The following is a 22453-nucleotide window of genomic DNA, read 5'->3' as shown; positions in this document are numbered from 1 at the left end:
GCAGAGGTATTGTATACTCCATATCCCTATACGATTCGTATGGACAGTTCTCACGGTCAATTCTCTCTTTGGCATGAACGGACTTTGCAATTCGCAGACAAGCACGACGAGGACCTGCAGAGCTAGCGGGGTATTGGCATTTCGACAGTAGAGCGCTACCTCCGCCGAAACATGTCCGCCAGCCGATTGCCCCCAACTGATGCTCTTCCAAGATCGAGGTTGGACTCTCCCTGCTCGGGATCTGATCTATAGCCGCGCAAGAGAAGACAATATGCAGTATTTTGGTGAACAATCTCGGTTGATTGCAACCCAGCAGTCACTCCCGACCGTGGGGAAGCTTGCGCTCAGGTGCAAGTCGACAATCCACGTCAAACGCCACCAGGTGACCGTCGAATCTGTCCAGTATGTCGACGAGGCGTTTAGTCTTTATGGTCAGTTGCGAGGTGACTGGTTACCCAGCCGCTTCCGTAAAGTCAAAAGTAGTCGGCTCTCTTGGGCTTCCCTTGGTCGTCAAGAACAGGCGCAGGCTCGTTCTTGATTCTTCCGACTTTAGCCGCGCATGTCCTCAGTGGGAAAATATCCGGCTCTGCAGCATGACTGTAAGCTGTCGAGTATTAGCCGAGTCTTTGCGAGTTCGTAGGTATGCTGGCAGCAGGCGGCCGCCGTTGTATTTGTCGGAGTAATCTACATAGACCGGTCGAAACGAGGCAGAAGCTCGGCAGGGATGCTGTTGTTTAGAAGCTGGGCAAGAAATGCAAGGCGCAGCTCATGCAGGTCCTTGGTACCTGCCATTGGTTACGAGCAAAAACGAACAATGACGCAGGCGGAGTTGTAAAGGAGATGGGTAGTAGTGTCAAGTCCAGTGATTTGGAGATGCGGGGATGTGCTACTGCCATTCCTCTACTCCCACCCACGTTAAGGCATTCCTTCTCCAACTCCATCAACCACCGCAACATCCGCCAGCGTCCAGCGCTCCGGTTGCGGTATGTTGTCTTATATTGGAAGAGAAACATTTGGTAACCCCACCTAGCCTTTATCATGGCCGGCTTCTTCGAAATCTCCGCCGAGGTGCTAACCGGTTATCACCGGCTTTCTGATGGATGGCAACGGATATTGTTGGCAGAAGACATCCAGCTGACTTCTGACTTCATGAATCGTCTATAGCATCAAACGGCCGTCTCAGCAATCCTTCTACGATAAGCGAATTAATCGGTGTCAGTCTAGCGGCCTAGCGGCGCACCGGTAGAAAAGCCCGGACCCTAAAGGCGTACTGTGTCTACGCTACAAAAAAAAAAAAAAAAGGTCATCCACCTTAAGTGATGCATCAAACCATGTTGACCGTCTTAGCCGGGTCTGACGAATTGAAAGCACTATTATTCTGGTGCGGGTTGAGCAGCAAGCCAAGTTAGCGGCTGCGTTTGCCGAATTGGCTTTCTCTGGTTCCATCAGAAATTTATGAAAAGCCAATGACAATGAGACCCAACTATAGAAATCCACGAGGCGATATCGGTCTAAGCCTTGTGGATTCAAGTCACCGGAATACAGTATATCTTGACGCTACTCCCCGCTTCCCAGGTGGTTTCGGTTTTTTGGTACAAATGCAATGCAGATATAGAGTGCATAGTTTTCAACTTGACTCATTATTACTACGGGACGATCTCGCCTAGTATAAGACCGCATCCACTGCTCCACTCGCATTCCGCACTTTCACCCCGCGGAAGATCTCTGCTGCCCTCAACGTTCTCATAGACGTCACTCACAATGACCGTGCTCAATGTCAGCCCAGTTCCTCCGGACGAAATTTTCGCCCTGAACCGTGCATACATCGACGATGACTTCCCGCAGAAGGTCAATCTCGGTGTAGGCGTTTACCGCACCAACGAGGGCCAGCCATGGCCTCTCCCCGTCGTTGAGGAAGCAGAGAAGCAGCTCGCAGCCGAAAACAGCGTCTTCCGCCATGAATACACAGCCATTGAAGGTGATAGGGCATTCCTCCCTCTCGCTCGGGACCTAATGTTTGGGTTCGACGGCCAAGCTACTTCTGATGCGAAGCAGGAGGCAGCCAAAGCACGCATTGGCACCGTCCAGACAGTCGCCGGCACCGGCGCAAACCATCTCGGTGCCCTCTTCCTCGCAACTCACATGAAGCCACGAAATGTCTGGCTCTCCAACCCCTCTTGGGCAAACCACCTCACTATTTGGGAACTCGCCGGAGTGCCCCGCAAAACATACCCCTATTACTCTGCCGCCACCCGCTCCTTTGATTTCGACGGCATGATCTCAACTCTCGAATCCGAAGCTCAGGAAGGAGACGTGATTCTTCTCCACGCCTGCGCCCACAATCCCACAGGACTCGACCCCAACAAGGAGCAATGGAAAGCTATCATCGACCTCTGCGAGCGCAAGCGCATTTTCCCTTTCTTCGACTCAGCATACCAAGGCTTCGCCTCCGGATCCGTAGACGAAGACGCCTGGGCTGTCCGGTACGTCCTAAACGAGAAGCCGCAGATGGAAATGTGCGTTGCGCAATCCTTCTCTAAGAACTTTGGCCTCTACGGCCAGCGAGTCGGCGCCTTCCATTACGTCCTCAACGAAGGCGCAGAGGATCTCCGCGATACAGTCGTCAACAACCTTTGCCACCTCATCCGCGGAGAGTACTCCATGGGTCCCACGGCAGGCTGCAACATCGTCAAGAAAGTCCTCACAAGTCCTGAGCTCACGGCAAAATGGCACCAGGATCTGAAGGTCATGAGTTCGCGGATAATTTCCATGCGCGAAGCTCTTTACAATGAACTAGTCAGACTCAAAACCCCCGGAACTTGGAAACACATCGTCGAACAGGTACCTTGCCCAAACCGAAACTATAGCATCCCAACGGTCTCAGGTGCTAACACTCTACGCAGAACGGAATGTTCTCCTACACAGGACTTACACCTTCACAAGTCTACGCTCTTAAAGATAAATTCCACATCTACCTGCTCAAGTCCGGCAGAGCCTCCATCAGTGGACGTAAGTTTAGCAAGTTCTCTTGGCACTTCACAATGCCTACCTTTTTCCGCTATGCGGTGCAAAGCTCTGGGTCAAACTAACGATACTTTTGCTTATAGTGAGCCCGAAGAATGTAAATTACGTCGCCAGAGCTATTGACGAGGTTGTACGAAATGTCAACTGATCAAGCACGTTATATGAGAATATTGGTACATGTCACCAATTTGTATGTACTCTTTACAGCGTGTACATAGATAGAATAGAGATGTTGTAGCATATTAGCTGTATCTTCAGAAGCGTCAACAGTAATATACAATTTTGTGAAGGTGAATAAAGATTGGGTTGGGCAAGGTACATAGTCACGCGCTGACATCTCGCGGACAAACTAATTCTACTACGAACGAAAAAAGCGATACGTACGAAATTCAGCTTTTATCAACTAATGAATAATTTTGATTACCTATTCCTGACACGGAGTGAAAGAGAACCATCTGGACTGAAGCCTTTTACTATACAGAATGGTAGTCAATAGGGTAAGACACAGGAATCGAAATCAGACAAACAAGCGAGGAGGAATGGAAAATAGAGAGCAGGAGTATCAAAAGCATGATAGCATAGCATTAAACTAAAGCGTCAAAGGCTAAACTTCAACTCCACAAAAGTCATCAAGTAGGCGGGTAGGATATACAGTACTCGAACGTAGCGCTCAACAGTTAATATTTATGATCAAAGAGGCACCTCGTTGAAATCTGATTCCCCCGTATTGTCTTTGGTTTTGTCTTTATCGGACCCTTTAGGACTGGAAAGGTCTTCTTCATCTTCTTCATGTTCTTGCTCGCCATGTTGCTCATGCGGGCTTTCGTTGTATTCCTCTTTGCCATCTTCACCAGGCAAAGAAGCCTCTGATTCGGAAGCCCCGTTCGCTTCAGTTGATTCGCTTGGTGGTGCTGGTGTCTGCAACTCCTTGGCTCCGGGTTCCTCATCCTTTGGAGGCGGGGGAGGAGGAGACTCTGAGTTTTCGGATGAGACCCTATCATCGTCTTCCGCCTTTGGCTGTCCGCTCATATTGGCTCCAGGAAATGGAGTCGGGGGCGGCTCGGAGGTATTCTGATCCCGCTCTGACTGGTTTGCAGGGAGGGACAGAGACTGCGACTGAGATTGTCGCGAGGGGGACGCTATGGAGGACGTAGTACGCTGGTGCTGCGTCGAGCCATGAATTGGTCCGAGTTGCCGGGCCTTGGGGTCGGCATTCAGGTAGTAGCCTCTCACGCTGACGATGGTACCCTCCGCTTCGCATGCATCAACCCACTCGGGCACCACAACGGGGATATTCATTTCGACAGCTTTCTCCCATAACGGGCCCCTGCCTTCAGTGCAGACGAAGTGCGTGGTATCGATTCGAACAGTGTCAATAAGCTTACCACCAATGCGATCAAGGGCCTCGGCGAGGGCTTCCTTTCGCTGAGGATGAAGCACGCCAGTTGTGACTGTAATACCGGACAGATCCGTCATTTTGTGCGTCCGGCAGGTCAACTTTTCGGATTGGTATGTGCCTGCGGTCGTACGTAGAACGAGATGGAAGGTGTATTCAGAGTGAATTGCGAGACCGCTGATCTTGGTGCTGCGCGTCTCAAGGGGCCGGGGTATAGAGCCGGCTTTGGAGCCATTGCGGTAAAGTGAAAGGGTCTTCAGGGATGCGGTTGCTAGGTCGATAGGGTCCCATTCGAGGACTAGCGAGGTTTGCGTAGCGTTGCGGAGGCGGAGTACTGGTGGTGAAGGTGTCTTGATTCCATAGGTGTTAAGGATGCGCTTTTGGAGAGCCTGAAAAGCGGCCGCGTTGGCAGCTTCTGCGGCATTGTTACGCGACACGGTGATATCCACGATACTCCCTGAGGTGATATTTTGTGGGAGGAGGACCGAGGGAAATTCAATCTAGGTGCAAGCCCAGCGTTAGTGGCCACGTGGAATGATAGTCGAACGGTGGAAGCCATTGATTCTCGCTACTAAGCAATAGCTGCGGGTGAGCCCGTAACAGGCAATAGCTTGTAAGTGTACCCTCTTTGCGGTATGGAAGGACTTACGAGGCGATTGTCCTCAGTCAACAGGACGGCGACACCAGCGTCGACCTTTCCGACGGTCAAAGAGACCAACATTCTGACGGAAGCACGAATCGACAGATCCGCAAGAGAAGTGCACCGACAAGAGAAGGGAGAACGCTGAATGGAAAGGGATGGTTCGTGATAGGAGTTGAAATACGTTGTTGACTTGCTGGTGATCGGCCCCGGTCTGGCGAAGATGCCAAGCTGAGCCAGACGGAGCCAGACTGGGGAGCCGCGTGCTAAGAGCAGGAGCAGGAGCGGAAGCAGTCGTCATCAGGCACACCCTTTCTAGCTTCCTTACAAATGAATTTATACAACCTTCTGACATTTTGAACTTCCGCCTGTTCCTTGTCTGTTGCGGGGACCAACATCTATAACTCTATTGAATTAATTATACATGGGTATCATCTAACGAGCTTCGTAAATATTAGGCCTTAATGCCTCGTTCCGCCTCCACGTTCAATAGAATTGCGGTAAACTTTGCCACCTGCACTTTGAGCTGACTCCTTCCGCGACATTTGTTTGCGTGGACGCTGAAATGGAGTTTGCTCCCGTGGTTGCTCTGGAACCGAAGCATCTGTAGGGGATCTAATCGCCTTCCGCGCTTGTTTCCGCGGCTGCTGCTGAGACGCTTGCTTCCGTTGTTGCTCTTGAATCAATGCATTCATCGTGAACTTCATCTCCTCCCGAATCATGGGAAATGTCGCCGAAATCATAGCCGGTTCAAGATCAATATTGAGAGTCCCTGTCATGTTGCCGGAAAAGCCATGCGCAGCAGCAGAGCGTGGAGTACTTGAATCCAGCCTCCTGCCCTCTGCATCAAATCCGCGTTCTTTCAGTTCCTGTTTGAACGCTGCTCGCGCTCTTCGCGCAACCCATGATCGAACCACTCGCTTGTAGGAAACCAATGCGCTAACTGAAACCCTCCACCAGAGAGTATTGCGATCACGGTTGTCGCATAGATACTGGATCTTCGGAGTGATGGGATTGACTCTTGCCGTTAAATACCGATGAGCAATTGGTGAGATGATCTGGTTTGGAGAGAACCTCGCAGTATACAAGTTTTTTGGTCCGATGGTCTTCATTTTCTGAAGGAGCGCGCCAGGAAGGAAAAAAAGAATCTGCGCAGCAGGATCATATATGCCCCGGAGGGAGTCGAACGCGACAGGAATGCACCTATTATTGTATCATTCGGCGGACAAAAGCATCTCGTTAAGATTGAACTCAGTGTACTCCGCAGTCCAACAAACCAGCCCCAGCAATAGTCGGATCCAGAGTTCTGCCGCCACATCCAAGGCGGTAAATATAATCCGTTGTTCAGACAAGGCAAACTTCAGGCCGCCACGCATCGCTGACATAATCGTCCCCTAACGTGATTCAGAAGAGCGGGCGATTTTATTTAAAGGCACAATCCCCCCACTTTCAAGTCGCTTCGGCTGCCATTTCCTTTCATTCAGGACCCCGGTCTATCTCGTACTGCTGATCAGACATATTACGCCCGGCAAGAACCAACTGCTAGGGACGTTTCAGCATGCCCAAGAACAAGGGAAAGGTATGACTTTTCATTTCTCTTCTCCGTTCAACCCCGCTCTCAGATTTTTGCGGTGTGCCGCACAACTTCGCCTCTGGCTCTACCACAATGTTATGCCCGCGAAATCCCAACATAATCGGGGCCAAATCAACTACGGTGGAGCGCAGCAGGACCGATATAATATAGGCGTCGAATTTGTTTGCCACTAGACAATATGCTAACACAACCTCATAATACAGGGCGGTAAAAACCGTCGTCGTGGAAAGAACGAAAACGACAACGAGAAGCGCGAACTTGTGTTCAAGGAGGAAGGTCAGGAGTATGCGCAGGTCGTGAAGATGCTTGGCAACGGCCGTCTCGAGGCCCTCTGCTTTGACGGCGAAAAGCGACTCGCACACATCCGTGGCAAGCTGAGGAAGAAGGTCTGGATCAACCAGGGCGATATCATTCTTCTTTCGCTGCGTGACTACCAGGACGAAAAAGGCGATGTCATCATGAAATATACCGCCGACGAGGCCAGGAGCTTGAAGGCCTACGGCGAGCTGCCTGAGCATGCCAAGATCAACGAAACTGACACCTACGGTCATGAGGGTTTCGAGGACAACGTCGAGTTCGACGAAGACCGCGACAGCGAAGACGAGAAGGAGGTCGATATCGACGAACTATAAAACCCTACCCACCCCTCGATATCTTTGTATTCTATACTCCCACAAGAGCCACTGTGTTCTTCCCGCCAGCTTCGACAAACTTTCGGCACTTCGTTTCTATCCCGGTGCAGTGTTCACCCTCCGTCGGTGATAGATACTGTGACGAGGAATCGGGCTTGTGGGATCCTCCACTGCCCACCGTCAGAAGACCAGTGCTTTTCAAGCTCCAGAGTATGGATCATTGATATTGGGTTACCGGAGCACCATTCCATGGTGATATTGGATGTCCTATTTCCAAGCACATCTCATCATGGAGCCGTTCTCCAGGTTCTGCAGATAAACGGACGCTACATGTACGGTGTCAGCTGTGCTGGCATACGTCCTGTCACCGATTCATTTGTCTGTTCTCTTTCTACTTACTGCTACTTGCTCCTTTCTTTTTTGTTGAAAAAGCTTGGATGATAGATTTATGAAAGGGTTATGATATTATTACATCTTCAATGTCCGCATTTTCATTCGTAGATTCTTAGAGATCAATCCCCGTCAAATACACTCTTCCGAAAAAATCCAACCACCTGCCTCGCAGCCTCCCTCCCCATGAACGGATCCAACTCTTCAACACTCATATTAGCAATCTCGGAGATATTTCCCGTCTCGAGGATCAACCGTTCTAACACCTGCGGCGATACGCCCGGAACAGCCCTTAGCATCTCCTGCGGCAGAAGATTAAACGTCCTGTGCTCAATCCCCGAAGCAGTCATGAGATCCCCGGAGCCCAAATCGTCTGAAATATTCACATCAAGCCCAATTTGCACGGCACGGACGGGGTCCGGCTCAGGCGCATTCTTCTTCAGCTCGGCGAAGATCTCGGCGGTTTGGTAGGGTGATGACGACCAAATGATTTTCAGGCGCGGGAATGCAAGTGTCAGGAGGACGAGGAGGTGTTGTGCTGACTTTGGCGCGGAGGGGTTAATCAGCGCGCTGCTGGATGATAGAGACGTAGTTACGGTTCCAGATGAGGAGAATCCGAAATCCGTGAGGAATGTTGTCCCCGGCGTCGTGGCAGACGTGAAAGCGTCAAAAGTAAACGATTTGTTCTCGTCGAATTCGATGAGCAGCAATGGCGATTTGTAATGTTGCGTCATGGTCTCGGCTTGGTTGTAGAGGCGGCCGTTGCGGAGGGAGGAAATGAGATCACGGACGGACTTGCGCTCGACACAGATGTCCGGGGTGAGGATGTAGTCGCCGACGGTGATCTGGCAGGGTACAATGACCATATTGTTGCCGTGGAGGAGGGAGGGCAGAGCGCTGCGGAATTCGCGCACGTCAACGACGACACGCGGGGGTGAGGCTGTTGCTGTCAAGCGGCCCCCGCCGGCGATGCGAGTATTTACTGTGCGGAGGAATTGCTCTTGGGGATCTTCGGCGCTTTTGTCGTGCGTGAGGGTTACGGCCATATTCTATTGATGGTTAGCTTTGGTTTGTTTATACAGCTTAGCTGGGTTCTGACGCTTTTCTCTTTGATAAGCTTTGTGAATGCGTCTTTCTCCCGTCGCACTGCGCTCAGGTAACGCTGTTCCTCGACGGAGCCACCATAATACATGAAGTAAACCCGCACGTCCCTCCCTACATGGGAGCTGCGGTATACTTCGACCCGCCGGATGAATGCAGGGTCGGGCTCGTACATGATGATATATCTAGGACGGACTTCTTCGAGTATATGTTCGTCCATATCACCGTCGAAAGGATGTACCATCACCAAGTCATCCATATCATATAGTTCGTAAATGTCGCCCATGTCCTCAAGGTCATCAATAATGATCTCTTCCTTGAGGCTTTCTTCTACTTCCGTGGGTTGAATCACATCCAGGAGAACAGACATTTGCTCTGAAGGCTCAGTATCTGCTTGAACACTGCTGTTTGGTTGACGGGGAGCTGCAACAGAAGCAGCTCCTCCACGGACTCGGCGTCGTTTGTTCGGTGGAGCTCGACCTTGCTGAGTCGTCGGTCGTGGTGAATCCCGGCCTGATCCTGTTCGAGGCTCTTCATTCACTGGTTTTGCTGTCAAGTTTTTGTTGACATTGACCAGTGAGCGTTTCCAGTTGACATACTCCCTTAGTTTCCTGCGCAACATAACTTCTCCTGAGCGCTTCTTCTCTTGCTTGTCCTCGCTACCATCTGCAACCTCCTGCCGCTCATCTTCGACTTTGGTATTCATTGTTCCCAGATACTCCCGAAGTTGACAGCACGTTCGTTGATCTGTGCACATTATCAGTACCGTGTTGTTTGATTCACCTGTACTGGCCGGATTATGATATGCGTCCATTTCTATTTCCTCGAGGATCTCAGCCAGAACGTCCCATTTGGGCTGCTCTTCCAATACAGGCCGAAGCGTGGTAGGTAAAGATGTCATGGATGAGCGAGATAATTCATTGCCAATCTTCCCTTCGTATACTCTAGACTTTGCTGTCTGAAAGAGGACGTGGGCCGCGTCGAGAAACAGCCAGGGTGAGTAATTGTGCCTCGTGGAGCCCGGCGGAGGGGAATGCGCGGTCACAATAGTGTCAAGATATTTGACAAATGAGACAGCATCATATGTGAGCAGGGCGCTGATTGTTGTTAGTATGAATGTCTGTTTAAAAGTGGGCCATCGTACGTACTGAAGTATTGCGCGGAGGTCACTGAGATCGCTCACAATCTGCTTGGTCCTGAAGCTCACACGATGCCACATAGGGTCAAGCTGGCGTCTGATGGAGATGTCGAAGCTCCTATGCAGAGCGCTATCCAACGTCCAATCGGCCATGTCTAATCCCGTGTTCGCTTTCTTGAGTTCTCCAATGCAGAGCTCCACACACTCAAGGACTGCGTTTTGTATCTCGCGCATTTTATCACTCATGGGGACCTCGAGCTCGATTACTTCGGCTTTCCGATGGCCCTCCAGCGATTCAGCAACAGTAACGTGGAACCGCGGCCATAATGAAGCTTTCCGTAGGAAAAGGTTACGCAAAGAGTTGGCTAAGGGCGCGAATCCCGTAGTAAAAGGTTCCGGCGAGTCGGAGAAGGCTTTCAGAAAGCCACTTTTGTTGGCATTGCGATAGATTCGAATGATAAATGCTTCAGTCGACGTCGCGACAATTCTACCAGAAGTCAGCTGGCCCAAGACAACCGGGAGGCAAGGCCTACTTGTCAGCATGAAGTACAACCAATCCAGTCACCCTCTCTGGGTCAAGTAGCTCTGAACGGGTCAGCAGCTTGACATCGGGGACGACTGAGGAGGGATATACTGGACAAAAGATCCACGACTAGTATCCTGGATGTCACACTCAGAATACCGCCTTCGGCGTATATCTTTTCCCTAGAGCAATCAGTCTCCCATCATATAGCCCATGAAAGCGCACCCACCGCATCGGCACTGTAGCCCTGTCGGTATTTATGACCTTTAAACCCCTTGCAAGAGGCGTTTTGCTTATTGCATAATGCTCCGCCAGGGCTTCTACCATGTTAGCGGCGTACTTCTGGATGGGTTATCGCTTGAGGCACATACCCTCGCCGATCCATTCATTCTCTCGGTCATTCGCTCCCACTAATAGAACCAGATTATTCCCTGCTGCATCGTAGAAGTGAAGCAAGTTCGTAATCAGGCGGAGGAGGCCTAGGCCACGGGCGAGGATGACCAGCTCATCTTCGCCGCGGAGTTCGGTGAAGATGTCCTGCTGGAATTGCTGCAACGTACTCTGTTAGCAGAAATCACGATGGAAAAGAATGTACGGTACCAGAAACGTACTAATGGCAAGGACAGCTTCACCGGCACATTCTGTCGTTCAGGCGGCATCGGGAGCCTCTTTACGCGAGGAGAGCAGTGTTCCTCGCGCGCTGAGGCACAAGGCGAGCACGAGGTCACGTGGTATGATGCAATTTATACAGCCGCATCGGCTGTCGCACCCATTCAGCGACTTTTATTGTTTTAATAAAAAGAGAGAGTGTGTAATGTCGTAGCCAGGGAGATTCATTTTATTTTGTGAATACTGGACTGCTCATGTAGTAAGGTTAACAAATACGGTGACTTTTAGGGAATACAAGGTAGAAACATCTGTGTGCCCGCCAGCCCTCATACAATCATTACATTTTTGATTAAATGGACTATTTCAGCTAATAGCGATGCCGCAAAGTTTTCCAATTCGATATCTGCTTCTCAGGATCTTTCAGATAGGTATCACTCATTTATTGAGTTCCTTCATGCGAGCTTCGATTTCTTCTCGAGATGCTTTGGGCGGCATGTCTATAGCTCGTTAGATCGCTGGGTTAGAATCAATGAAGCAGGATCGCTCACTATCAGGAATCTGAGGACCCTTGGAGAGAAAATCTTGAGCGGTGGCTTTGTTGTTCTGGTCCTGAGAAGTTGAGGAGTCGCTGTTGCTGCCTGAAGTAGGGATCTTGGGGTCAGGAAGGACAGGCATCGTAGTGTGTGTTTGAGGGTTTAGAGTACAGTTGCTATGAGTATTTGATGGTTTGCGGATGAGAACAGAAAGATACTGCCTGGAGCTTATTCTATATGAGAAGAGAGACAGGTAGGGTGACGTCATTTGAGTAGGGCAAGGAAAGACAGGGCAGGCTCTGAGGGCGATTTTCACGGATTTGTATGGCTTTGAAAAGACCGTTGCCTGATTCTCGATTTGTTTTCATACGGTGGGATGGTGTTCTACGCAGTGCAAACAGATTCCCCCATGGACTGGTCTTGAGCACTGACCAAGATATATAGTTACCTATATATGGACCAATTCGGGCTTCCCCGCGTATTAAACACATAAAACAAGGCTCAAAATATTCTCGCGACGCCCATTCCACTTTATGATATAATTATATAAGTGCCAAATATTTTTTAGGAACCGAAGGTGCTCTACTAAGAGTACAAAGTACGTCGTAAGCGCAACAGTGCTGCTGAAAGTTCCCCACTGGGCGGTGCCTCTTGTCTAGTGCCTACCTACGACTCCGCTCGCTCCCTCTCTTGTCACCTCGACTTCGCTGGTCGACTCCCTCGTTTCTCAATTCCGACTCCTAAAACGACCTCGTATTACCATTCTGCTGGAAACCTCTACTCTGACCCATCCGAATTCGGTTTCCAACATTAAATCCGGTGTACTCGCCCCCTAGGCGCCTAGTTTCGATCCGTCTCTGCCGCCAACAGGATCAGCTACATCTGTCCCCAGGCACAAACGGCCCCTATTCTTGTACATCTTTCCTGCAATGTGCCCCGTGAACTCGACTTGAGGCAGCATCTTTCTTCCTAGTATTTGACATTTTCGACATTCCACCCCGCATACCTTCCCCGCTCAAGCCGACATGCCATCTATCCTAAGTGACGCTGACAAGGAAACGGTGAAGAGAAGTGTCCCGAAGCCGGCAAACAAGATCCATGCAGTCGCAGTTGCGCGGCTGTTTGTGGCATACCCAGATCCGCACAAATGGACCTACACAGGACTGCAAGGCGCCGTCGTCCTGGCAAATGACTTGGTCGGGCGCACCTTTTGGTTGAAGTTGGTGGATGTATCGGTAAGTGATAAATGATGGTTTCGAGGATCACATTTTGACGTCTCGTGTCTCTTTTTTAGCCTGCTGGAAGGGGTGTCATTTGGGACCAGGAGATATACGAGAACTTCCAGTACAATCAAGACCGGACGTTCTTCCACACTTTCGAGCTTGACGATTGCCCCGCGGGTCTATCCTTCGCGGATGAGAAAGAGGCGAAGACGTTCATTAAGAAAATGTCGGAGCGGGAGAAGAATGCAAGCAAAGAGACCCGCCAGACCCCTTTTGCATCGACACGAGGACAAGGTCCTACACCCGTAGCGAACGGAAAATCCCACGGCGTAGGTCGTTCGATATTCGGCAGCCTGCTGGGACGGTCGAGTGCGCCAACACACATAACGCCCGCGGAGCTCCCCCCTGCGCCTACTATTCAAGTCGCTCCACCACCCCCTGCGCCCGCAGCTACCCCTCCACGCAAAGAATTGCCTTTCGACACTAGTGACCCGTCATGGAAGGGGCTACTGAATGAACTCGAGGCAATGGGATTTACGGAGGACCAGATTGCCGATAATGCAGATTTTATCAAGTCTTATATCGAGCAAAAGAAAGCCAGTGAAGGGGAATCTGCAACACCGCCTGCTGACGACAGGAAAGGCAAGGCGCCGCCCCCCCCACCTCCTTCTGTACCACCCCCTAAGACGAGTGCCGTGAGTCCTCAGCATACTGGCAGTAGTTCAGGCAGCAAACGCGGTGCTCCACCTCCACCGCCCCCTTCCCGCAAGACCCCAGCTAAAACAGAAGACGACCAAGCTCCTACGCCTCCCCGGGATCCGTCGCCTCCACGGCCAAGGTTCCGTGCTCCGCCACCTATCGCAGATGCCGGCAAGTACGCTCATACGGCCGGCCAAGCTCCGCCCGCGCGTCCACGGGCGGCGTCAGGAGCTACGCCTGGGCCTCCGCCACCACCTCGACCCCCGAAAGCTCCGGTGGACGATGCGCCGCCTCGGTTTGGGGTACCACCGCCGTTCCAGGGTGAGCGCAAGGTGTCAGCCCCCCCGGCACCCCCAAGTCGCAGCCCGGCAGGACCTCCGCCTCCTCCACCGCGTACCGCAAGTCCCGCTACACCACCTCAACTCCCGCCCAAAGTTCCCGCATTCTCCTCAGGCCCTCCGCCGCCCCCACCAAGAAGCCCGGCCTCCCAACCGCCGCCCCCTCCGCCTGTACCTGGTGCATCGCGGCCAGTTCCTCCACCTACTGCAAGCGTTCCACCACCACCTCCACCACCAGCACGCCCGACACCAACTGTAACCGGACCTCCACCACCACCGCCTCCACCACCAGCAAGTTCCGGACCTCCCATGCCACCTCCACCTCCCCCTCCAGCCCCTGGAAGCTCCGCGCCGCCGCCGCCGCCGCCGCCGCCCCCAGGGGCCGGTGCACCACCCCCCCCACCACCTCCTCCAGGGGCTGGCGCACCACCTCCACCCCCACCTCCTCCTGGTGCTGGTGCGCCTCCTCCCCCACCTCCTCCTGGTGCTGGTGCACCTCCTCCACCTCCTGGTGGAGCAGCACCACCATTACCTCAACCTAGTGGAGGTAGGAACGACTTGATGGCTGCTATTCGAGCGTCTGGCGGTGGAGGTTTGCGAAAGGTTAAAGATTCTGAGAAGAAAGATCGAAGTGCAGCCATGGTGCCTGGAGCAGCTAGTGAATCGGCAGCTGCTACTCCTAGCACTGGTGGTGGTCCTCAAGGAGGTTTGGCAGGTGCATTACAGGACGCCCTAGCGAAAAGAAAACAGAAAGTCAGTGGAAGTGGTAAGTTCTGAGTCTCGAATCTATTGGATTTCAATCAATGACCTATTATCAGATGATGAGAAGGATGATGACGATGATTGGTAGCGACATGCAGCTGGGCGCCTTTTCATTACCTGGTCCTTTTCTGCATAGGTCTTTCAGTTCGATACCTACTTCCTCTAGTCTTCTGTTGTAGTCTATCTCATATTGTACGCGGATTAATTGCGGAGGCGGTATGCGAATCTCCAAAATTGCGGCGTTCAGTGTCTTGTTCTTCAAACCAGTCAGCCGCAGCTCACGAGGCTACAAAGCGAAGCTTACAGGGAATTTCACTTTCATAGAGGTCTAAAACTGCTTTGTCATTGCTGTACTATTTTAAACATTATATATGTCCTTGCTTCATAGCGATTAAAGAGGACGTACTGTGTATAGATGCGGAACATAGTTGATCCGGCTTTATCTGTACTGGAAAACCTGAAGAGCGGAAAGGTAAGCCATCGTGAACTCGAACAACCGCGGACGGGAAATTTGGATGTAAGATTGCGAGAAGAATTCTGTGCAATCTCCCGCCGAGATCTTGCCAGAACAAACCAGAAATGCTCTCACCGTCGCCTCTGAAGCCTTCAGTTCCCTCTGCGTCACTACTCCGGTTCCTGCGTGCTCAATCCGAGTCGGTCCTCTTTTCGACTAACCAGCCGTCGGCATGCCGCCGTATTTCTACCAGACTGCCTCACTCGTCCAATCCGTTGCCATTGGAGGGACATTCTAGTCGAACGCGCTTAGAGCTCAGTCCGTGTCGAGTTCGCCTATTCTCCGAAGTTGAACCTTTGCGATGTCGCATGTCACGATGCGACACTCTTTTATCCCAGCGTCTTTCGCGATCCCCGCAATCCCGGAACTTCTCATCAACCAGAAGCCGACCAATTCTGCGCAGATTCTGGGATTTTCGACGGAAGAAGCAGGCTGCTGAACCCCGCCGGGGACCTTCGTTGCTCGACGATACAGAAAATTTGAGCCTTGCGCGAGCGCTAGCGGCCAAAGCCTCCAACGAGCTGCGCCTTCGATGCACCGAGTTTGATATTAATGGAAATGTCACTTTAATGAATGGAGAGTTCAAAAAAAGCGAACTTATTGCGAAGGTTAGGATTAAGGACTGAATGGGGTGACGAAAAGCTAAGACTGTCACAGTATGGCCTTCTTCCGCGTGATCTTCGAAAAATCGATTCCTCAACGCTGCCTCATATTTTCGTGCGGCCCAGTACTATCCTGATCAACCTTCTCCATCTCCGCGTTTTAATCAAAGCTGATCGTGTCCTGGTTTTTGACGCATATGGCTCGACGGACTCATATATGCAATCTTTGTTTGTATATGACTTGGAGGGCAAGCTACGGCAGAAGCAGGCTCAGAGCACGGGTGCGGGATCCCTGCCATATGAGTTTCGAGCCCTCGAAGCTGTCTTGATCAGTGTGACCACTGGCCTAGAGGAAGAATTCAACGGTGTTAGGGAGCCGGTCGTGCGTGTTCTGCGCGCTTTGGAGGAAGATATTGACCGGGATAAGCTCCGACACTTGCTTATCTACTCCAAGAAGCTGGGCACATTTGAACAAAAGGCACGGCTGGTCCGAGATGCGATTGACGATCTACTAGAAGCGGACGACGACCTGGCTTCTATGTACCTGACTGAGAGAGCAAACGGTTTCCAGCGCGAAGAGCACGATCACCAGGAAGTTGAGATGCTCCTTGAATCGTACCACAAAGTCTGCGACGAGATCGTTCAAGCTAGCGGCAACCTAGTGACCAGCATCCGCAACACAGAAGAAGTGTAAGCCGTTTTCCACAATACATTCCCGTCCCTACTAACACTCCTTAGCGTTAAAGCTATCCTCGACGCAAACCGCAACTCTCTCATGCTTCTTGATCTCAAGTTTAGCATTGGCACTCTCGGCCTCGCAACGGGGACTCTGTTCTCCGCCCTCTATGGCATGAACCTGAAGAACTTCATCGAAGAGTCCGACCTCGGCTTCGGCGCCGTCTCCGTCACTTGCTTCGCCATCTCTGCTCTCGTGTGCGTCTACGGCCTCGCAAAGCTACGTAAGCTCCAACGTGTCCGCATGTGGGGGGAAGCCGGCGTCGGCGGAACCCCCATCATCCCTCTCCACTCTTCTCGCGCTAGCGCCGTTCCAGGCCACCGCGCCAATTGGCGTGCCGACTCCATCGAGCCTGTTTGGGGCAGTCTGCCGGGTGAGGGAAGGGCGGAGCGTATGAAGCGCCTGAAGGATAGCTCTGCTGCGGCGGCGGCCCGCTCGGCCGCGAGTAATGCGGCGAGCACGAGGGCTGCAAGTCTGAGGCGTGCGATCAGGTTTCCGTCGGATTCAGCGGTGAAGGGGAAGGAGAATCAGAAGGATGCGGCTGCTGCTGTTGGCGCTGATGCTGATACTGGGGTTCAGACTCAGAGCGGGGGTTCTACTGCTGCGTGATTGCGTTACCTCCACTCATGCCGTCCTATATCTCTCTATCCATTACCGCTTACCGCCACGTATCATGTAATCTAATGCCTGACTGATACCATGTATAGAGTTTGCTCACGTTTGTTTTCCGGATGCATTCGAAGCTGGTGGAGTTCGGGTGGCTTCTCAATCGAAGTATTCTTATAATCTAGATAAAAAAGAATAGAAGATAACTCACAATATAGGTCTTTATACCTGGATTTTCAGTTGTGTGCATACGTGCATCCGCCAGGTCTCGACCAGTCCAAGCTCTACCAAGCACTAGCCCTAGCCTTATCGACTTACGACCTCCTGTAGACAAGGTTCATGCGATTCATGCAAATATAAGTCAGATCATGAGCTGCCGTTTCGCTCCCCATAAAAACCCTCAAAAAACCTCTTAAACGCCAGAGCACCATCCTCCCCAAATAACATCTTCCCATTACCTTCCGTCTCTTCAGCCTTTTCCCTCGTGCGAGAGAACATTTCTAATTCAAAGGTCTGTAGTAACGGGTCGAGCGTAGCGAGAAAAGATGCAGACTGGCCGTTACTGTCTCGAAAAGCACGGATTATAGCTTTGGAAAGCAGAAGTGAGTCCCACATAGCGAGGTTTACGCCCTCACCTGCCCAAGGGGGCATCAAGTGCGCAGCGTCGCCGATGACCGTTATGCCTACGGCGGGATTCGTATCGTGTGAAAAGGCGCTGTCTATGGGGAGGGTGTAGAGAGGCTTGATAGGAAGTTTATTGATATCCGTGTTCATGTTGGACTCTTCGTCGCAAGAGGCGGAGACTAGTTCTTTAATTGACTTCCCGAATGAGCCGAGAAGTTGATCATCTGTGAGAAGACGCTCCTTGGCGCCCTGCAGATCAAGCTTGTTAAGTCCGGATGTCGAGGCGAAGTGCTCGTCTGGTATAGAGAGAAATGTGTATATACGTGCTGAATCTGCAGCCCCGCGTTGCGCCATCACGCCATGACGCAGTCCAAGGGCTGAGAAACTCCCGTCTCCAACCAGAGATGATAAGTGTGGGTACTTTGAGCGGATGTTGTAAATTGTCCCTGTGATGCTCTGCATGCCGGTATAGAATGGTTTTACGTCTGTCAGAGCTCGGCGCACGCGAGACCAGGCCCCATCCGCGCCAATGAGAAGGTCGAATGGTTGCTTCCCATGGGGGCCGAAATCGAGTTCCTTGGTTGACGCTGAAACGGAGAGGAGCTTATGCCCGTATCTGATAGAGTCCGGCGGCAGGTGTTCGGTCAACATATTGGTGAGCGCATGCCGTGAGATCTCTGGCCGCTGGCTCAGTTCACCACCGTCGGCGTAGATGATATTGCCGTCTTTATCGGCCACTCGTTGCGCCTGGGAACATTCGCCCGTAAGTGTGAGGAATGTTTCATACAGGCCGCATGCTCTGAGTGCGGCGAGGCCGGACTCTTCGTGGAGATCGAGCATGCCTGATGGTTTGGCGAGGTCTGCCTTTGACGGTTTTTGGCGCAGCTCGTAGATTGTGAAGGGAATGTGGTTCTTGTACAGGAGACGGCCGAGAGTTAGGCCTGCAGGGCCGCCGCCGACGATGGCGATTCTGGGGGGCTTGAAGGACATGGCGGGTATCTAGTGATGAAATTGATGATATTACAGTCAGATTCATGGCTAGGGTATATCTTCTTATATGGGAGTCAGCCGGAATGTTGAGAGTCCGTGTATAGAGCGCTCGGTGATTTCTATAGGCCGACAATCATTAGTCTGAATGGAGACGGAAAGCTTATTGCCGAAAGAGCCTCAGGCAGATGTGGTCCAGCAGGCCGCCGTGCCTTCTAGGCCCCCCTTGATAAACTAGTTGTGAATCGCTGGTCACCTGACCATCGCATGTGATTGAACGTGTTGTTCTGTGTCGCTTTCAAACAGACAACTGTGCTGCCAGAATGCAAGAATTCTTGTTGACAATCGAATTCAATCAACTGCCTGCCTTACAGTGGTCTTACCCACAGTATGCGGTAAGAACAGTCGTCGCTACCCTAAATATGGATTAGAAGAGCTCGCTCAGAATTCTCTTGAAAAGAGTCGATGAGACCTGAAATATGTCTGGATCATATTGAGACGCTGGCCTATGTATGGTGCTGTAGATGACACCTGCCAGTCCTTTGCGGTTTTAAAGGTTGGGGTCTAAGGTTCTAAGAATTATTCTGCTAACAATAGGAACAGTAGAAGAGAGTGCGAATGCCCAAGATAATAAAGAGTGACACTGATTGATGGGCTAACCAAGTTACTCAAAGAATGAGGCAAAGATCAGACTAAGTACATGGAGCGAGCGTTCCTAAACGGAATAAAACACTTAACACTACCGCCCAACATCCTCCAGACCTTGGGCGCAGCACAATAGATTTCATAAGTGCGTCAACATACCTACCGCACACGTACTGGGAAACCCGATCCAGTCTTATGAGGAGTATAGAGGATGACTGATGGCTATTTGTGCGGCAACCCAAGTCTGCCAGAGGGCCCTAGACGCAGACTTCAGACAACGCGGTGTCCGGTTTTTCTAAGCCATATTCTATATAGAAATCCCATCGGTCACCGATACAAATGCACCCCACTACAGGAGGTGGCGAGACAACCCTGTTCCGTTCCCACATCCAGAATACCAGCCCAGACATCTATATTTCGAGCTGGACCTCTGCCTCAACCTAGTTCCCATCCGGTGCCATTTCTTCGACACCAGCACCCAGCAAGCGTGACGCAGTGTGTAGATGCGCAACATGACTCATAGTCTGATCAGCATAGCTGCGGAGATAGCCTGGTATTGGGATGACCATATATCAACCGGCAATCGTACAATAAGGTCGGTTTCAAATTATAGCCATCGCGGGGAATGGGATGGATTGGTATTTGGGGTGAACTGTATCCGTTCGCCTATAAACACGTCAGCAAGCGGAGCTAAAAGGTGGCTTTTGTGATAGCTCATACGCACTCCAAACTCCAGCGGCAGATTACCAATGCGGTCTTCAACAATGGCTGGACTGAATCAGTTAGCCATGTACCTGCATTGCACATGTTAACTGTAAATTTACGCGAGGCCTCAAACAAATTGCAATTCCCTCTTCTGCTGGCTCCCAGGTATTGTCGTCCCTAGTCTGGTAGGCTAGTCCCTCCTTCGCGGCGTCAGGAATCGGTTCAGATGACTCGTGCAGATAGGTAACTCGCGGTGTTGTGCTTGTCAAGCTAGTTTTCACACGGTACGGACAAATGGTCCGTTGTCTTCGGCTGCTGGAACTAGGGGTCACAGGGGCAGCGGACCGAGTAAGAGATGGCGAACTTATTGAAGCTATCAAAAAGCCCGTTTCAGACCACGGCCTCTTGGTCCGGTTGGAAGTCTCAGTCGGTAAAGTTGCCGGTGAAATAACTGGAAGGTGTGCGTCTAGAGAGTTGATATTTTTCCCAGCAAATTTAGATTAGGATGAACTGTCAACAGTATCAAGTCATAAACCAATGGCAGCTCGCTTGTTGTTGTCCATTGCGGTGATGGATGGGATTATATATGGGAAGAGCAATCTGCTGAGAACGAACAACTGATGCCACTCAAGGGAAGTTTCATGACTATGAGTAAACTGACGGCAATAATGGCCGATGCCAGACAGTGGTCACGGACCATAAGTGAGTGTCAACTACTAGCAAAAAAAGTCCCAAGATGTGATAGGAGAAGTCATGAGTTTATACTGAGAACAATAGTAAGCGATGCATTGCAGGCGGGATAACAAGGTATTAGGACTGCCTGTCATGCTGCCTGTCACCTAGGAGCTTTGACGGCATCAAATGGCAGCCCTTCATTGTACAAAGGCGGTGATTTCATTTTCAGCTCTTTTCAAAGTAACTTTGTGCACAGCATCGCCCTCCGCTCTTTGCGCGGGCTTCAGCAATTCCAAAGAGCCCGATCTGCGAATTGGCTCCAGGGCAGAGGGAGCGATAGTAGATAGTTGAGAAGACATTGTGATTAATTATTGAGTTGAACTCTCAGTATCTACTATGGATTGGATAATCAGCAGAGGCATTTCTTTATTACAGCGAACATCTCCTGCCTCAGAAAGAGGTGGTGCGATGTGCATGCTGGGTCTACCAGATGGAGCCAAATCCTGGCTCCTCTTTTGCAGCGTTGGTGCTACTTGCTTTGGCGCTTCTTAAAAGACAGGAATGATACCAGAAAGCGTCAGCGAGAAGAAGCGTCGCCATGCGCCGGGAAGGGAATATGCTGTACCAGTTGATCCACGTGCAGCCAAGGCAGATGGTTCAAGGGACTGGTAAAACAGCAGTCGAGTTGTCATGTCTCAATTTCCTGCTAACCGGCACATCGTTGAATGGAGCTTCTACCATTGTAACTATATTTAATATTTTCTATAAAACCTAATTAAATCTATGTGATGACATGCCAGGGATGCTTTGCCAAGAAGATCATGGAATGACAGCAGCCAATAAACTCGTGATGACATGAAAGCTCTGCGACAAAACCAATTAAATGAATCAAAGGCCCATAGTCGAAACCATTCGATCACGTGTAGTATCCCCTAATCTATAGGAGAAGGTGATATGGAACCGAGTAGAAGCTACGGAATGCAGTAGGAGCTGCACCAGTGGCAGCTCCTATGCGTAAGATGGACGGATACCTAAGGACGCTCATTACGTCGTATCTAGCTCCTACCGCGATCAATACAATCTGTTATCTCGGAATCCACTTGACGACAGCAACTCGCTGTATACTTAATTCTATGAGAAACTGGTCACTTCTGACACCTTTGCCATGCTTTCTCTTGTGGGCTCTACCCCTGGACCGTGACTCGTCTTCATAATAGTCGATATGGCTTTAAATTAGGAATCGATAATTCACATGGGACTACAAGCTTACGGAATTCCCAGAGTGAAAGATTTGGAGATCCAACCTTTCCATAACAGTAAATAGTCTTTAAATTCTTCTATGTAAGGCCCTTTAGTAGTTGTACTTTCAAGCATCTGTAACAATGCGGGCCAGCGTTTGGTATATTCTGTAACCTCAATTCATCCAAGTGACCGTTGGGGGTATGGCCCCCTGCTAGAAGAACCGATTAGGTCATTATATGCACTTGAAGGGCCCCGCGGCTGCTCCAAGTGATACAGCCGCTGGAAGTCTGACGTGCGAATGAGCCATCACTAACTATCCGTTCTATTAAGCCTCCACTAGAGCTTGGATAGCTGATGCTGGTGGCTAAGATTTTATGAAATGGGTGGCCCTTATTTGAGTGGACCGAGGCGCGTTGATAAGACCTGCAGCCTGCCAAACATTGGGGGCATTTTCCCCCTTCCCCTTAAAGGCTACAATTGCAAGTTAACTCCTCCCTCTTGTTCCACTAGTTTTC

The 22453-nt window shown here is 51.0% G+C and overlaps 10 protein-coding genes across 10 annotated transcripts, besides 1 other annotated feature; 5 read left to right on the top strand and 5 right to left on the bottom strand.

The window, feature by feature from the left end:
- Positions 1 to 22453: part of a sequence feature (contig 1.160 1822..146980(-1)) that runs on past both edges of the window.
- ANIA_08708 (uncharacterized protein) lies at positions 272 to 1246 on the top strand (the record flags this gene model as incomplete). The annotated part of the gene is made up of 4 exons (XM_676885.1): positions 272 to 472; positions 619 to 640; positions 824 to 983; positions 1165 to 1246. The coding sequence occupies 4 exons, from the start codon at positions 272 to 274 to the stop codon at positions 1244 to 1246; spliced, it is 465 nt and encodes a 154-aa protein (XP_681977.1).
- Positions 1605 to 3304, top strand: ANIA_08709 (putative aspartate transaminase). Its single transcript, XM_676886.2, has 3 exons — positions 1605 to 2841; positions 2904 to 3009; positions 3108 to 3304. The coding sequence occupies exons 1-3, from the start codon at positions 1762 to 1764 to the stop codon at positions 3170 to 3172; spliced, it is 1251 nt and encodes a 416-aa protein (XP_681978.1). The 5' UTR covers positions 1605 to 1761; the 3' UTR covers positions 3173 to 3304.
- On the bottom strand, positions 3715 to 5226 carry ANIA_08710 (putative chitin biosynthesis protein (Chs5); the record flags this gene model as incomplete). The annotated part of the gene is made up of 2 exons (XM_676887.2): positions 5070 to 5226; positions 3715 to 4920 (listed from the first exon to the last, which is right to left on the bottom strand). Exons 1-2 carry the CDS (start codon positions 5139 to 5141, stop codon positions 3715 to 3717), a joined length of 1278 nt encoding a protein of 425 aa, XP_681979.1. The 5' UTR covers positions 5142 to 5226.
- ANIA_08711 (uncharacterized protein) lies at positions 5427 to 6337 on the bottom strand. Its single transcript, XM_676888.2, has one exon. It carries the CDS (start codon positions 6170 to 6172, stop codon positions 5522 to 5524), a length of 651 nt encoding a protein of 216 aa, XP_681980.1. The 5' UTR covers positions 6173 to 6337; the 3' UTR covers positions 5427 to 5521.
- Positions 6523 to 7769, top strand: ANIA_08712 (translation initiation complex factor eIF1A). Its single transcript, XM_050611827.1, has 2 exons — positions 6523 to 6639; positions 6858 to 7769. The coding sequence occupies exons 1-2, from the start codon at positions 6619 to 6621 to the stop codon at positions 7284 to 7286; spliced, it is 450 nt and encodes a 149-aa protein (XP_050467809.1). The 5' UTR covers positions 6523 to 6618; the 3' UTR covers positions 7287 to 7769.
- Positions 7799 to 11097, bottom strand: ANIA_08713 (ssDNA endodeoxyribonuclease RAD1; the record flags this gene model as incomplete). Its single annotated transcript, XM_050611826.1, has 8 exons — positions 7799 to 8725; positions 8776 to 9874; positions 9926 to 10402; positions 10449 to 10500; positions 10550 to 10634; positions 10668 to 10755; positions 10806 to 10987; positions 11050 to 11097. The coding sequence occupies 8 exons, from the start codon at positions 11095 to 11097 to the stop codon at positions 7799 to 7801; spliced, it is 2958 nt and encodes a 985-aa protein (XP_050467808.1).
- Positions 11261 to 11722, bottom strand: ANIA_08714 (uncharacterized protein; the record flags this gene model as incomplete). The annotated part of the gene is made up of 2 exons (XM_676891.2): positions 11261 to 11544; positions 11596 to 11722. 2 exons carry the CDS (start codon positions 11720 to 11722, stop codon positions 11483 to 11485), a joined length of 189 nt encoding a protein of 62 aa, XP_681983.1. The 3' UTR covers positions 11261 to 11482.
- On the top strand, positions 12606 to 14899 carry ANIA_11104 (WASP family protein; the record flags this gene model as incomplete). The annotated part of the gene is made up of 3 exons (XM_050611825.1): positions 12606 to 12815; positions 12875 to 14606; positions 14659 to 14899. 3 exons carry the CDS (start codon positions 12606 to 12608, stop codon positions 14688 to 14690), a joined length of 1974 nt encoding a protein of 657 aa, XP_050467807.1. The 3' UTR covers positions 14691 to 14899.
- On the top strand, positions 15182 to 17277 carry ANIA_11107 (CorA family magnesium transporter; the record flags this gene model as incomplete). The annotated part of the gene is made up of 3 exons (XM_676892.2): positions 15182 to 15724; positions 15774 to 16408; positions 16457 to 17277. The coding sequence occupies 3 exons, from the start codon at positions 15182 to 15184 to the stop codon at positions 17061 to 17063; spliced, it is 1785 nt and encodes a 594-aa protein (XP_681984.2). The 3' UTR covers positions 17064 to 17277.
- Positions 17427 to 18674, bottom strand: ANIA_08716 (FAD-dependent oxidoreductase; the record flags this gene model as incomplete). The annotated part of the gene is made up of 1 exon (XM_676893.1): positions 17427 to 18674. The coding sequence occupies one exon, from the start codon at positions 18672 to 18674 to the stop codon at positions 17427 to 17429; it is 1248 nt and encodes a 415-aa protein (XP_681985.1).

Source organism: Aspergillus nidulans, chromosome III, assembly GCF_000011425.1.
Source record: "Aspergillus nidulans FGSC A4 chromosome III".
Classification (NCBI taxonomy): Eukaryota; Fungi; Ascomycota; class Eurotiomycetes; order Eurotiales; family Aspergillaceae; genus Aspergillus; species Aspergillus nidulans.
Note: the sequence above shows the minus strand (reverse complement) of the source record. Positions and strands in the feature narration are given on the sequence as shown.

Bases quoted from the DNA above. Each gene is read 5' to 3' on its own strand.
- ANIA_08711 (XM_676888.2), bottom strand. From the start codon at position 6,172: ATGAAGACCATCGGACCAAAAAACTTGTATACTGCGAGGTTCTCTCCA.
- ANIA_08712 (XM_050611827.1), top strand. From the start codon at position 6,619: ATGCCCAAGAACAAGGGAAAG. The intron at 6,640-6,857 runs GTATGACTTTTC...CTCATAATACAG, and splicing joins TGCCCAAGAACAAGGGAAAG to GGCGGTAAAAACCGTCGTCG.
- ANIA_08709 (XM_676886.2), top strand. From the start codon at position 1,762: ATGACCGTGCTCAATGTCAGCCCAGTTCCTCCGGACGAAATTTTCGCC. The intron at 2,842-2,903 runs GTACCTTGCCCA...CACTCTACGCAG, and splicing joins GGAAACACATCGTCGAACAG to AACGGAATGTTCTCCTACAC. The intron at 3,010-3,107 runs GTAAGTTTAGCA...TTTTGCTTATAG, and splicing joins CAGAGCCTCCATCAGTGGAC to TGAGCCCGAAGAATGTAAAT.